The sequence below is a fragment of the Lutra lutra genome, chromosome 5, assembly GCF_902655055.1.
Source record: "Lutra lutra chromosome 5, mLutLut1.2, whole genome shotgun sequence".
NCBI lineage: Eukaryota > Metazoa > Chordata > Mammalia > Carnivora > Mustelidae > Lutra > Lutra lutra.
The window spans coordinates 126775317-126791538 of record NC_062282.1 but is presented as its reverse complement, the minus strand read 5'-3'; the positions used below and the strand labels follow the sequence as shown (position 1 = coordinate 126791538).

Genomic DNA, 16222 nt, shown 5'->3' with positions numbered 1-16222 from the left:
AAAGGTTGAGAGCTGTATGCGGGTGCAAAATGAAAGCTCCAGGCTATGCGTTCACAATATATTCCCTTCCAGATTTTGGTAGAGTGCTGAGTAGCACAAAACACCGCACGACACGGCACGACAGAAACCACAGTGAGGGATCAGAACATGAGCAAAAGGATTCATAACACGAATTTATTTCAATCTCTAAATAATGGTAGTCACCGGGATGTGATAGGAAGAAACAATTTACTAGGAAGTAAAAGTGGAAAATGTATCCTTTTTTTGGAAAATATACCCTTTATGAAAGTATAAAAGAGAGAAAATCACTGTCCTGGATGGGCACAGTGCACTTGCTAAGGGATACCAGAACTTATGTAATGTCATTTCTTTTTTTCTCCTAATGATAGTGGTTGAGAGACATTAAAAAAAAGCAAAAATGAGTTCAGAGACCCAACAAAGCCCAAACTAAAGACAAATTATGCTAGTATGCATGGACACTATTCCCCACGAGCTGCCTTTCCTGGCTTGGGTGTGGCTCATCTCCTTTTGTCTGCATTTGAAATGCTGTACTCCCAGGACCATTTCCAAGTCCCCTCTACATAGAAAAATGCTCAATAGTCTAAAATGACCTTAAGTTTCAGGTGTATGCAAAACAGCATCATCTTTTAGCTCTTTTTATCTGTCTTATAAAGTCAATGAAACGTCATTTACTACTAAAATGTGTATCTGAGTAGTACATATTTATAAAATAAAAGATGTTTTACATCGAATTATAGCACCATGACCTGCAAAGCGTGGTTAGTCAGAAAACACAAGGGTGCCTACTATGAGCCATTCTGATTCACAACGTTCAGGAGAAATAAAGTTTTTCACTTACTGCACTGAAAATAAGAACTTAAAGCCTAAAAATCCCATCATGAGATGTTCATGTCACCATTTAGAAAAAAAAAAAGCTAACAAAGAGAGAATGGCTGGAAAATGGACTTGCTATAACTTGAGGCTTTGTTTCTTAACATCAAAGAATACAGTAAGCCTATGAGGTTGAAGAAGATACTCTGGAAGCAAAGAATCAATTGGAACTTACCACAGATCACAAATCATAGAAAATCCTAACAAAATCTTTAAAAAAAAAAAAATCTTAAAAAAAAAATCGTAACAAGCCCAAATTTGTTACCAAGAGTTACAGAAGGAATAAGAGGAATTTTAACTCCATAGACTCACTCTCCAGTTAAGTGCAGGATTTCCTTCCTCCCTTCCAGGATCCTCCCATGGTGTCATCTCTGGCAGAATTAAATCTGAAAAAGCTCTAAGGTGGGAGTACCAGGTCTTTGTTTTTTATTCACTTTAAACTTATCTTGGTATGTGATGCAATTTATTATCTTATATTTGTTTTTATCAAATGGCTTATATCACTCTATGGATACCCAACTTTTTGATCTGACCGTATCCACCTCCTACTTTCACTCTTTTTCAATATCCCTCTGCCAATCCAGTGAGGGGTTTGTCAAGCAAGAGGATGACTCCTCTGTTTTTTTCAGAACCAATGATGCCCATATAGCTCCCATTCCCCTTAAATTCATTTATTATGGGAGGTTTATATTAGTAGACTTCCTAAGTTTGAATCATTCTGGGAAGTTTGATAATAAGCCAACATGGCCAAGTGCATTTTATCAGGAAATTAAGCTGTTGGGTGCAAAGCAACATTAAAAACCCAGATGGAAATACCCAGCAGAAGATTGGGATTCTGTGACCCTTGTTCGAGAAAGAGTCAGAGAATTATGTATTTGGGAATCACTCAAAAATTGAATCCTGAAGCCATAAGGGTGGACAAAAAAAGCTCAGGACAGGGGTGCCTGGGTGGCTCAGTGGGTTAAAGCCTCTGCCTTCAGCTCAGGTCATAATCTCAGGGTCCTGGGATCGAGCCCTGCATCGGGCTCTCTGCTTCCCCCTCTCTCTCTGGTGCCTCTCTGCCTACTTGTGATCTCTCTCTGTGTCGAATAAATAAACAAAATATTTTTTTAAAAAAAGCTCAGGACAGAATCTTAGGGAAAGCCTCAAGCTGGCAGGATCCGTGTAGGAGACCCCAGCAGTTTTTTTGTTTTGTTTTGTTTTTAATATTAATGCAGTATGTGTAGTGTTGTGAAATAAGGCAAACTTTTCTTTTTTTAAAACGGAGTGGGCTATCATTAAGTTCATAAAATGAAATATTAAGCAAAAGATTCAGGGAAGGACAGAAAGGAGACCTGTTGGGAGAAAAACAGATCCTGAAGGCATACAATCTCTGGCTCTTCCTTAGGAAGGAAAGTGGAATGTTTTGCCTGGGCCCCTGCTTATGCGAGAGATCTTCCAATCGTCCTTTGTAAAGGGCAGAAATTATACAGAGTATAACTTCTCTATCCATTTTCTGATTTTTTTCTCCTTCTGACAAACTATTTTAAGAACCACTATTTGCTCCACACTAAACTCATACTAGATAAGTGTTTAATTTTAGTTTCTATAATTAGAAACAAATCAATATCTTTAAGAGGTAGTAAAAGAACATTCCTCAGAGTTCCCTCTCATAGCTTACTGTCAGTGACTCATGCATTCCTCCAGAACCTCAAGACCTAATTTGAATGCTAAGTAAATTACTGGTATAGACTGGTATATAACCATCTCTTTCACATCCTACAGAAAGAGTCTAATATCAAAGTATTTATATAATTATAGCTCAAAGTACAACTTACTGCAAGTTGCAATGAAAAATACCACCAGCAAAAGGAATGTCCTTTCAAAATGTAAATCTAAAACAAACAGTAGGTGCTGTAAAACATACCAAGCCTTGGACAATTTCACTGAAGGGCCTGCTGCCAGTGGTGGGGAGGGGTCAACTGGGAAAAGATTCTCGTCTGACAGGTTCATTTCCCGGGTTTGCTCCCTTCCTACTTATTATTCCTCGCTTTGCCGAGCGAGATCCCACCCTAGTGAATAAGAATGAAGTCTGCTGGGCACAAGATACACATATGACTCTACTGGAGGTTTCAACACTACACGAAAAGAATATGGGAAAATATTTTCAAATCCCATCTTAAAAGAATTCCACCCCTTACCCCTACTTTCTTTCTTTTTCTCCCATCATACAGCAAAGAAATAAAGGATCCAAGGTGAAGACAGCCAGAGGATAATAATGAAAACAACCGACAGGCCGAATAAACAAAGGCAGCCTTGGGAGAGCGACAAACGGGCAGAAGCACGCCCTTGTGAGAACGCAAGGGAGTATTATATCCGATAAGATTAAAAAGTGCCACTGACTCTTCTAACTCAATAACAAGATGACAGTTGCTTAAGTGGAAATGGAACTTGAGTCTCAATGGGTGTTGTTTCAGATTGCCTGATGGATAAGAAGATCAGGGGAAAGTTTACAGGCAAGTAAGTGTCAGTCCTGGGAATCAAATATTGTTGAAGGACTACGACTCCAGAAATGGTAACTCGTGCACATTAATGAAAGGAATGCAATGGCTCTGAAAGTGCACAGGTTGAAGGTTTTCTCAAAGGAGAATGTCATCTGAAGGGAAAGACTTGAAAGGATGCATGTGGCCGACATACTAAGCAGACATACTTGTGTCTAATTTCTGGAGTGCCAAGCAAAATTTGCACTAACTGCATGAGACTGTTTGAAATTTATGGGTTCTTGTAGCGAACGTTAGACTATAATCAGGGCCATAGAATTCTCTAGGAATGTGACCTAGGATAGAATTTCATTTAGCACTTGGCTTTCTCTCCATTTTTCCTTTCCAAGTGGATATCCAGGTCTGCATGTCAAATTTCGATGCATCTGCCAGATGCAGGATGTGGAAAGATTTCGAAGAACCCATGTAGCCAAGTGTAGGAACTAGAGAGTTAGGAGAGAGCCATACACATAAAATCAACCCTAAATTACCACTGAATATGGGGGAAACACCCCTTTTAGCTAAATACATCTACTAGAGGAATACTATAGACCATGGATAATTAACTAATCATATAAAAAAGAACTGACTTGTAAATGCAAATTGGGATCTTCAGAACTTAAGGCATTCTAGAATTATTGCCCGTATATATCATTAGGGATCATTATTGTTGGCTTTGCTTCCTTTTTCCTCCCAGTGGAATCATACTGTATGTAGTAAACGGTTTATTTCCTATGCTGTGGATATTTTTACGTGTTATTAAACAATTTTTGTCAATGGTACTTTTTATCTAGTGCTGTGCATTAGATTTATTCTATGCAACTTATTAAAAATACAAATGCTCAAGGTCAATCCTGGATCAGTCCTAGTCTTTCCTCCATCAATATCTCATTTAAACCTGAGAGGTCATTCCAGGCAAGTGTACATGTTAAGTTTCACAGGTGAATCCCAGGTGATTCTGACCTCCCGTCAACACTTTTAGTGGCTGGATACATATTACATAAGCATGTTAAAGTTTATTAACTCATCTTAGTTAGCCTGGATTGTACTCCCCTCCTAAATGTACAAGGCAAACAGTAAAAACAAAGTTTCTTTTAAAACAAATTTATAAATAAGCTTTCGGGTGGGGGGAGGTATGCACGGGGAAATCTGTTGATCCAGCAAAATCACCTGAGGTCTGAAGCAGGCACCCCAATTAAGTCCCTGGTGCTCATGGTTAATTTCTGGGCGGTGTCCGTATTCCATTACAGCTAGTGCTTTTACGCCAAATTCAATATTGAGAGACTAGAGAGATGTCAGGTTTAAGAGATACTAACGTAAAAGAGGTGTTATCATTAAAAGAAAAAAAAATAACAGGACCCAGATCTTAGTATCACCTCCATAAACGTTTCTTTGTTTCCCCCAAATTGAAGATTGTATTTTAAAATCCACACACAGAAAGTTAAGTTAATGTTCCAAATTGTCATGGAAATGTAGGATACAATCATCCTTAATGTTCATTATCGTGCCATGGGGTCAGAAAGGCTCAGACACAGGTAAAGCCCACAGCAGCAAAATCCACTTAGCAGCGTGGTAAAAACCCACAGCCATCGCCTATTATGTTATCTTCTGTCAGTTTCCTGCATAACCATAAAGCAATTCTGCACCAAAATAAAGACCTTTTGCTCGAACGTATTTAATCAGAAAGTTTAATAGAGAAATTGTCATTAATTCTGGCTAACTTGGACAACGGGGTACACATCAGGAGGAATCCTTCACGTGGCTTATGAGGACTTGAAGCTGTTGTTGCCAAATTAACTAAGAAGTAAGACACATGAGCAAGCTTTTGAATGGAACACAAATTTAAAATGAAATAATCTTTGCTTCCGAATAAAGGAATTAAAGCACAAAAAAAGAATTAAACTTCTGGATGATAGAACTTTTAGGTATATGTCAGAACCAACTACATAATCAATAGACTTTATCAGCCAGGCTGTGCAAGATAAACTAGCGTCAGCTTCATTAAGCCTTGTATTTGCAATGTCATCCCTGTAGTGGTCCCCTATTAATTTCCTGCAGAAAGAAACCCATTGCCCCTTCTTGCCTTTTCAGGCTGTGCATAATGCTGACCAGTCTCCCTGACCAAACTCCCACCAAGTCTGCGCCATGCAGCTGCCTGCACCACTCTGCACTCTGGTCAGGCAGCTCTCTGCACTTAATAACCATCCCTAACCACTAACATTTACTCAGGGCTTGCCCCATGCCAGACTCCCTCACAGCTCACAATGACCCTGGGAGTCTGGTCCTTCCGCCCCAAGCAGCTGAGCCTTGAGGGCAGAGAGGCTGCAGCCAGCAGGTGGCTGGGCTCACACTTGAGCCCAGTGTGTGTGCTCCTTCATCGATCATACTGTTGGCCACTGGAATATTCTATTCTCCTCCCCTCTGCAGATCCTAATGGACCATTTTCCCCGATGCTGAGAAAATCCTCTGTCACTCACATGATGTTTGGTCTGACAAGAACAGCAGATGCTCACCTTTTGAGAGTGAGTCCCTGAAGTCGGCCCTACTGAAAGAGCTGAAATGACTACTTCTGGATGACTGTCAAAATGCCAGGGAGCCCTGGCTAATGAAGGGCATTCACACATCAAATCTGACTTAGACCTGGGCTTTCTGAATTGGCCATTTTCCTGGGAGCGCTGGGGGGTGGGTGGCATTTTGACATTACTGCAGGAAGACAGCACTGTCTGCGTGTCAGTTACTCTCTGGTGATCCCCAGATGTATCTAACCGAAGACATTCCGAACTCTCAGCTTTACGAAATATAGTGAGATGCTTCCTACTCCTTCCTCCCCCTATGTTTTATCACTTGAAGAGAAAACCATAGGGGCTATCAGGGGACGTCATGTTAGGAATGTGGTGTTTGGGTGACCAAACCATAGAGGACATCCTGGAAATACTCTGAAACAAGGCGGACAGTAGCAGCTTCTCCTCCCTGATGGTGACCAAGCAAATCGGGTTTTCCCTGTTCATCAGAGACCATTATTTGTGCTATCTCTCCAAATGATTTTCACTCAGAAACCTGAAAAGCTTCCGAGGGGGTTTCTGAGAAGATATCCAATGGTCCTGTGGAGAGACAGCCTACATTTTTCATGTTGGAGAAAATCCTGGGTGAAGAGGGAAAGGAAAGGATATGCAGTCAACTAATTGGAAGCAGAACAGTCAGAGAGTGACTGCAAGGGGATGGAGACTCACACATGTACAAACACGCACATACCCCCACACCCTTCTATTTACTGCTGTCATGACATAAAATGTGATTATCTGAGCACTTCATCCTACCAGACGTTGGTCTTTATAGTCATGTAATGACTCTACGTAATGACCCATGAGCATGATCAAAATTAGATTGTTCCTGTATTTTCTGAAGTAACCCAATATCCCCTGAACATGTGCTTTGTTGAAGAAAGGTCACATTTGGAAACACTCAAGTCTAACTGTGCTATTCTGCAGTAGACATTGTTCTACATTCAAGAGAGAAGCCCAAGAAAACGAAGAGCAATGAATCACTAGATTAATTTCATCTATTTCTAAATTCAATGGCTTCTATCTCATTTGTATAGTGCAATTTGATAGATAGGGACCTGCCATCATTCACTAAGGAAAAGACACATTTATTTACTGGTCATCCATGTGAGGGAAAGCAAGTGGATGAAGACGACAGTCAAATTTCTTGGCTGAGTGGGCAGCTGTCAGAGTCAATTCCTCTGAGTGTCTGTAAAACACCTTTTAGACAGCATCACGGTTCGGTGGTCAAATGCAGATTTTATCATACCTTCACCCATTCCAATCTGTGATTCCTTATTAAAACAATAAACAAAAGCAATGCTCTAGAGAAAGCTATGATTTTGTTCAAAGCATAAAAATATTTATCTTCATTATTGTATTTCCCCAAACAACTTTAATTCTCATTTAATAATTCAGTAGAGACACATAAATGCATCAAAGATGTTGTGTATGCTCATAACGTGAATATGACAGGCATATGCACATAGAAATTCTATGACAATTGTGATGGTATCTTCTTCTCAAAATGAAGAAGTATGTTTATCTAAAATGAATTACATAACTAGTCACACAAGCAGAAAGCCAAAATTATGAATTATTCAAATGCAATCCTGGCTTTTCACACCATCAAGAGAGTTTGTTTTAGTCCTAATAAGCAATCTGAAATGTACTCTGCCTTTTGTGATTTTCTGTAGAAATTTAAAAAGCCAAAGGAGAAAGTTCTTTTCAGATGTTATAATATTTGTATTCCTGTCTTCTAGAATTCTGCCAGGCTGTAATATTTCTTTGAGTTTGTATCATACCTCACATTCCCATTGCCTTGCCCAGTAACTGGCACATAACGGAATTTTTAAACTTTGCCAAAATTTTTTTAAGGGATTTTTTTTTTTTTAAGATTATTTATTTATTTGTCAGAAAGAGAGACAGTGAGAGAGGGAACACAAGTAGGGAGACTCAGAGAGGGGGAAGCAGGCTTCCCGCCCGATCTCAGGACCCTAAGACCATGACCTGAGCCGAAGGCAGACGCTTAACGACTGAGCCACCCAGGCGCCCCAAACTTTGCCAAATTTATGAAAAAGAGGCTTTCCTTTTTTTTTTTTTTAAAGATTTTATTTATTTATTTGTCAGAGAGAGAGAGAGAGAGCAAGAGTGAAAGAGAGCAAGAGAGAGAGAGAGAGAGCACAAGGGCACAAGCAGGCAGAGCCAGAGAGAGAAGCAGGCTCCCTGCTGAGCAAGGAGCCTGATGCAAGGCTAGATCCCAGGACCCTGGGATCATGACCTGAGCCGAAGGCAGCTGCTTAACCCATTGAGCCACCCAGGTGCCCCAACAAGTGGCATTTCTTAAAAAAGAATTACTCCTTTATGTTCAAAGAAGAGTATAATTAAAGGCAAAAAGGTAAATTGTCCACTATATGATATATTGCCTTAAAAATGGTCAAGCAAAATACTTGTTTAGTGTTCACTCATGTATGAAGCAAACGATCTCGAGTCTCCACCATATCCGGTTGTACATACCCCTCTGGCATTCAAAAATCGAAGAGACGCAGATAATGAAAGCAGAAAGTATAAAATTGATAAATGTCTTAAGAAAAGAAATAAAGTATTAACGTCTTTACAAGTGCTCATTTTCACCCATATCTAATCTTATGATAAGGCATCCTGAGACGAAGAATTTGGGACAACCCACATTTTTCATTCATGGTAAAGCTTTGGTTACCCTTAGCAAAGATTCACTTTGGGAATCTAATAAAGTTATGCATGATCACCCGCCCACCATACAGCCTGTGCATCCGAATCCTCTTCCTTCTGTTAATCTTTAATCTTCATGTGTACTGGATTTCATTTTGTAAGATGGTTTGAGGTTTATTTGTCTCTTTGGCAAAACTGCATTCCCATTAGGGAGTGAAGAAGAGGGAATAAAAAGATAATGGTACTTCCTCCGTGAGGAAGACGGAGATGGGCTGCTGCTGTATCCTGGGTCCATCTATCCATTTGATAACTTCTTTCATTTCTTCTTTCATTCACTATCCTCACATCCAAATCAGTTATGATTTTAACAGTGTACAGTAGGGGAGCACATAACTAGTAAAAAGTCCTGGCATGTTCCTTGATCTCTCTGACCCTCTGTTTCCTCTTCTACAAAATGGCTTACTTATGCTTCGCTGGCTCTAAGTTTCTTAGTGTCTGGTAGACCCTTAGTGAACACGTGGTGATGAGCTGATTGTATGAACACAGATTCTATATAAACTATCGTCCTACCATGTGATTAAATCAAAGAAAGACCCAGATGTTCCTGTCTTTGTCTCTCTGACTATAAAATGGGACTACCTTCAGGGTTGTCCTAAGAATTAATGAGACAGTACATGTAAACTTCCCCTTCCTTATTCCCTTATATAAATCATTGTTTGGTATTTCTCTTTGGTTTGCAAATTTTCCAGTTCTACTTTGCTTACACCTAAACACCTATGGTTGCTGGACCATGTAAGATAATGGTAACCACAGATTGCCTGGAGTTATAGTACATTAAAGGACTTGGACAAGTGACAAAATCTTTAGTATTCATGCAATCCTCTCAGCAAGAAAGAAAAGGAAAAAGATACTGAAAATAATTCTTAATCTTACAAGCTCCTTTATAGACCTTAGAACTGTGAATCGTTTAATCTTAGAAGGCAAGTGCCTAAGAAAATGCAGAAACGTTTAGTACCCTAGTTCTAATATAGCCCTTTACAAGTTTTCTATGAATATTTTCCGAATATATATTGACTTATACTTTTCAATTTTAATTTATGTGAAAGTAAACACATTTATATTAGGAGGGCAATAACTCATTCCAGGATATATATTTACAGTCCTTGGAGTAAACAGCTCTGAAATCATATACTACTACCACCCTCCAGAAACAAATCAGTAACCTATTAATGTGAGACCTGTAATGTTGTTATGAAACATGACTACCATATTTATACAGGTATGGAGACTGGCCTTCTAAGCAAATGTGAAACAAGGGCAGTCAAGATTCTGTTGGAACTTGGAAAGAAAACATAAAATCAGTACAGAAAAAAACTTCATATAAAAATGCCTTTCAGCAAGTAAATATTATTTTCTCCTAGGCTGCCAAATATGTGGGTATGAAATTGAGGAGAGCTTTACTGTTGATATTTTAATGATGAATTTGTATACCAAGTCACATTCAGCATTACACAAGGCACTACAATTAACAATTTAAGTTATTCTCTATCTTTAGAATTCAGGATCCGGGAGCACCGTCCTTCCTACTTTTTTTTTTTCTTAGTAATATTCGATTATTGTACAGAGTAAGGACACTCAGACAACCCTCAATGTCCCAAGGTCTGACTTTCATTCTTAGGAATTAACTATGGAAACAAATTTTTAGAGAGTTGTTATAAGTTGTTATAAGTATTTTCTGCTGGAATTGCCACCAAAGTGTGTGGGAAAACAAATGCACTTTGGTTTGGCTTTTCAGGTCTATACTGCATATTCCTGTGGGGACACCTCATGAAAATTCATCCTCAGATGGCCCTACGGTGACTGTACACATTTTATAATTCACATAATAGCCATTTCAGACAGCCCACTTGATGATTAGTTTCATGGGACTAAAGCACAACTCGCATTACCATTATTTTCTCTCCAAAATCAACATCTCAAACCAGAAAAGTAAAGCGGGGGGAGAAAAAGAATAAAGGTGTGAATAAACATGCCAATCGCACCTCTTCCCTAAACAGTTAAAAGTCTGTCATCGGGATATTTCAATTAAAACAACCTAGATGAAAGCAGATGGCATATTGTCACTTTTCCTCTCTGATTTAAAGCCTCAGCTGGGGTAGGTAGGACCTGCCATTTATGAGTCCTCTTATTCTATAATATAAGCAATAGGACCAATGCTCCTTCTTTTCCCCCTTTCTCCCTCCTTCCCTTCTCTCCTCTCAATTTCTCCTTCCTTTCTTCTTATCCATCTACGGTTTGACAGGTAAAATCTCAAGTTCCCTGATGTTGAGTCTAAGTACAGTCGATTTATAGCATGAACCAACAGATAAATAAACAGTCTGTTGAGTGGAGTGGAATTAAGCATCCAGCCACAGACAGAAAGCCAATACTATACAAATGGGACCACATGGCATTGGCAACCACTGACATCTGCATGCAAGTCCTTAACTATTATTACTCATGAATCTCTCCAGATGCAGTTTGTAATCTTGTCTCTGAGTGGCCTTCTCTCGTTTGTTTCTGCATTAGGCATGATAAATGCATTTTAGAGACTGACAGTGAAAGATTAATATGCTCATAACCGTCAAAGAGAACCTTTCACTGATTTCAAATCGCTACCCTCCCTTCAGCCACCCACCCCGGGCACACCATCCAATTCATACTTACTCACGAAGGCTTCCTCATCCACTGGCAGACGCACTGACATGCAGAAGTAGGTATCAGACTATTAGGGAAAGAAAGATAAAAAATCGAATGAATCTGCTTCTAGTAAAGAAGAGAGAGAGAGAGAAAACAAACAAACAAACAAAAAAACAGTAAAAGTAAGAGCTCCGTGACTGAAAAAGAACTACTACTGACTGGCCCAGTGAGGTAAAGTTGCCTGCCAGTGAGGTGCGACCAAGTTAAGGGAAGGGCCAAGTCTAGAACATAGGTACTCCAAACATTTTTCTAGGACTCTTTCCTAATTGACTTCAAATCCTATCAATAAGGCCAATTGTCACGAGTGATATTTCTTGTACTGCCACAGTTAAAAGGCAACATGTTAGATGCTTCTATAAAAAGAGAGAAACACTTCAATGCACTTGACTTTAAAGTGGGATAGGAGTTAGTGTTGACCCTCTTCGCTATATGCGTAATTAAATATTTAATTTCCTGAATCACTTTACAACTGCTCAAATATTAATTAGAGAAGGACAATGAATAAAAGTTGGTCTTAAACTATAATATTCGGTTGTTCTCCCTTACTTTAATGTTCTTATGTAGTACACTGAAGAAATCAACATTCACTCAAGTTATTCTTTCTTTTCCAACAACTAATCTCTTATCTAAATGGTAATTTTCTACCATCAAATATATTAACATTAAGAATTGTGGGGGCGCCTGGGTGGCTCAGTGGGTTAAAGCCTCTGCCTTTGGCTCAGGTCATGATCCCAGGGTCCTGGGATTGAGCCCCACATCAGGCTCTCTGCTCAGTGGGGAGCCTGCTTCCTCCTCTCTCTCTGCCTGCCTCTCTGCCTACTTGTGATCTCTGTCTGTCAAATAAATAAATAAAATCTTAAAAAAAAAAAAAGAATTTCTAGTGATTAAAATTGCAATTTAAAGAGAATGGGCTTCTGTTGACCTACACATTCCACCTCCTTAGTAGAAGATCCTATGCAGTGAACTGTGTGCCGTGGTTGATAATATGCACAATATAAATATAGACTAAGCTCATTTAATAATTCATACTTCATGGATTACTACTGTACAGTGCTAGAGTCAAGAGACTCCATAAAGACGGACGGAGATCATCTGTATATCAATAAACCTACTAGATAGCCCTGAAAAATTGTGAAATTTGTACCTCTTTTTAAAAATTCTGTACTGGGTGGAAGTTCAACTATACCTCAAATCACCACCTTAAACTTTGTGAGAAATAAGATTCAGTGTGTAAGATTTTATATATGCCATTTTTTTTCCCAATTACACAAACTGTTTTCTTAAAAGGCTTTATAATTATTTCAATTCACCTTTATTTTGCTAAGAAGGAAATGTGCTGGGAGATGTTGATGGTTGCACAGGAAGGAGGTGAAGCTACATGAATGACAAAGATGTGGACTGTGTAACCAAAACCCAAGAAATGTAATGGGAAAATAATGCTTAAAGATCTTATAACCATGTACGATATTGTTCATAAATATTTTTCCAATCTCTGAATTACTACTGTCACAAAACCCCATTCTAACATAAAAAACATAAGTGGAAGATTCTTTTCTATTTGGCCCTCCTGAGCTATGAGTAATTCAGGGCTGGAAACTATCCGTGGCTACTGTAGCCACTGTTGCTACTGTTACCATTGCTAAGCAAACAGTCACTGAATGCTTATTATGTGTCAGGCATAGTTCTCCAGGAACTCTATCAACTAATAATTAAAATAACCAAACATCGTAGGTAGCTACTATTAGGAACTCCACTTTAAAGATAGTAAGAATAATAACTAACATTTACTGAGAGCTTACTATGTGCCAGCACTGTTCTAAACACTCCATAAGTCTTAACTTCTTTAATCCTCAAAACACGAATTTGTGATAAACTATCTCTCTCCCCATTTTACAGATGAGGAAACCAAGGCAAACAGAGGCTAAGTAACTTTTCTGTTTGTTCTAGTCAAAATCTGGCACTAGGCAGGTAGGCTCGTGAAGCCCCTCTTAGTGCAGCTGCTTTAGAAAGCTGGCAATTCTAAATCTTTGCTCCACCTCTCTGAGATGTAAATCTTCCATAACCCCAGAACTGTCTTCTCACATCCAATGAGACAATCCTGCTCTGGTTCTCAGCCAGTGGATGCCTTGTTCTAACTCACATCACTGCTTCCTGTCATAAAGATACGAGAAGCTTGTTTTTCCTCTAGACAGGTACCAGTGAGTAAACCCAGAAGGCCTCGTCGCAGGGACCACCCACCCAATATTCCTCAGTGCTTTTCCCTTAGCATCCCCCAGACTCCAAAGGTCTTCTGCCCCTTGTTTTGGCAGAGTTGACTTCAGTTCACACTGGTCCTCCTTCACTACTATAATGGTTATTTTTGAAGAAAGTCTGTCTTTACCACGTTAACTCATCTCCACCTGATTTACCTTTTGACACTAGTAAGTGTGGGAGCTGGAATCTGTACCGAGGTAGTCTAATGCATTACAGATCACTCAAAGCACCATGAGCAATTAATGACTTAAAAGGAAATATAAAAACAAAAGTCAGTTTAAAGTAGCTAAGTACATATTTATAATAGGAAAGGATAAAAGGTTGCAATTAAACTCAAACCAAAGTTCTTTCATATTTGGATTTATCTTTCATTTTATTATAAGCCACTTCAAGTTGTTTTTGGAATAGTTAACTTATAGGACTAAATATATATATCAAATTCAAAAAGTTGGTTCTTTTGATTAAAAATAAACAACTAAGAACAATAATGCTTCCATGTACAGAATAAAGGAAACTACTATTATAGTCAGAATCGATCAGAGCCATATTGTATTCTTATTCTTATCAGCAGTTGCGCAATTTAAAATTGGGAATGTCTTCCTTCTACCAATTTTTATTTCTCAGCTTACAACTTCTCTGATGAGAATAAATTCAGATTTCAATGATTTATTTTTGTTGTTCTGTTGAAGCCAGTCTAAAAAAAAATTAAGAAGAGATGAGGGAGATCCTCTGCAGAATAAATAGCATTTGGCAAAATTATTTGGGGAGAGCAAAGTCTGTATTACACATTGCATCAATGGTGTCCCATGCCCCATCATACTCTGATTTAGGATTTTACTTATGCCCCATTTTTCAAGATAAAGAATAATTCTGTTAGAAGAAAAGAAGGTAAAACCTTTTTCTTTTCCTAAAAATTAGTACACTAAAAAAATACAATGTCTATTAAATCAATAATTAGCCTTCAGCTGAAAGCTCTGAAGACCAGTTCAACAGAACAGAGAATGACAAAAAGTAATTTATTCTTTTCTCTGCAAGTGTAAAAGGTGTCAGTGAATTTGTTCTATAGTATTCTGGTAATACAGTTTGCTTCCTAGAATTAAGTTGAGAGCTCAAGGTCTATGTAAGGAAGGTATGGCCCTAAGGGTCATTTACATGGTTTAACTGGAGAAGCAATATCTTAAAGATGTCTAAGAGCCAAGTTCTGTCCCCCTGAGGCTGGGTGAGTCTGAGTAAGCACTCTTTTTGTGTTACTTCATTTTCTTCTCACAATTATGCTGTGAGTAGAACTAAGAGGCAATGAATCACTTTTTACAGAAATGGAAACTGATTCACAGAAAGGTTATTGATCTATCTAAGGCCACCCAGGTAGTTAGTGTCAGAACAAGGATTAAAGGTCTTCAAGTTTACACCTTCAAGATGATTAGAAATAGCTATGTGTCTTTCCTGCCATTTTCTTGCCATTAACCTAGTTTCTTGTCATTTTAGTCTAGTTAAATGTGATTCTGGAGAGTCCTTTGAACCTTCATACCTCTTTTTCTCTAACTATGAGAGTAAATGCTATATTTAAAATTAAATGCAAGGCTCTTCGTAAGTAAATGAATAACATTTTTTTAATTTTTATTTTTAACAAGACAGGTAATTTGCTGAAGAATGGTTTAGACAATAGCCATTGCCAAAGTATTATGAACTCATTATAATGCAGGGAAAGAAAGATTTTTTAGGTGATTACAAAATACTGTTTCATCAATATAGGTTACTTTCTATAGCAAGTTCCAAGAAGGGATGTTTACTTTAAATTTAAATTCCATGCTGTAAAGCAGTAGTCAGTATAAGAATTTAAGGCTATAATAACATGTAATCACATACTTAACTACTACCAACCCTGAGATCAAGAAACTATTTAAAAAAACAACAACAACAACAAAGCCTTCTGAGACAACAATATTAAGAAACCTGGGACAATACATTTCTCAAAGTAATAAAACTTCATGAACAAGTAACCGGTTATGTTTTTCTTTTTCTCAGGATAACCACGAAGAAAACCATTTAACAGTACCCTGATCAGATAACTATAACCCCACACCCTTTGTCAACAATACAAACCAAATTCAACTGACTTAAACATATGATCAATATTTAGTATATGATACCTTGTCAAAGGAAAAACATTTACTGAATGCAATTGTATTTTATTCTAGAACTTTCCATCATAGTCATTTCCCATGATAACACTGTCAGGCAAGTGTTACAGACACTGTTTTAAAGGCATAAAACTGAAACTCAAACAGGTAAGTAACTTCTTTGTGATTAAACAAAATTCTTGAAACTGATGAAATGGAATTTGAGCCGAGTTCATTAAAACACTTCTCTGCCCACAATAGGAAAATAGCTATTAAAAGGTTGTTTTTCAAATCTCTCTAATATTTGAAAAGAAAATACCAGTTCTTAGACACAACTTTAGTTGTTTCCTTGATGAAGGGGAGAAATAAAGGAATCCAAGACACATAAAATTTAACAAGAAGTTTTAGTCTAAGTCCCCTAAATTTTCAATAACATCTGAGAGTATCTCATGAAAGCTTGTTGACAAAC

At 38.1% G+C, this 16222-nt stretch overlaps 1 protein-coding gene across 19 annotated transcripts in view; it reads right to left on the bottom strand.

The window, feature by feature from the left end:
* PAM (peptidylglycine alpha-amidating monooxygenase) overlaps positions 1 to 16222 on the bottom strand; it is a 158380-nt gene that overhangs the window by 108459 nt on the left and 33699 nt on the right. For all 19 annotated transcript variants that reach the window (XM_047731699.1, XM_047731700.1, XM_047731701.1 and 16 more), the window contains exon 3: positions 11348 to 11405. In XM_047731699.1, the coding sequence (XP_047587655.1) occupies positions 11348 to 11405 (58 nt within the window). The remainder of the gene's footprint in view (positions 1 to 11347; positions 11406 to 16222) is intronic.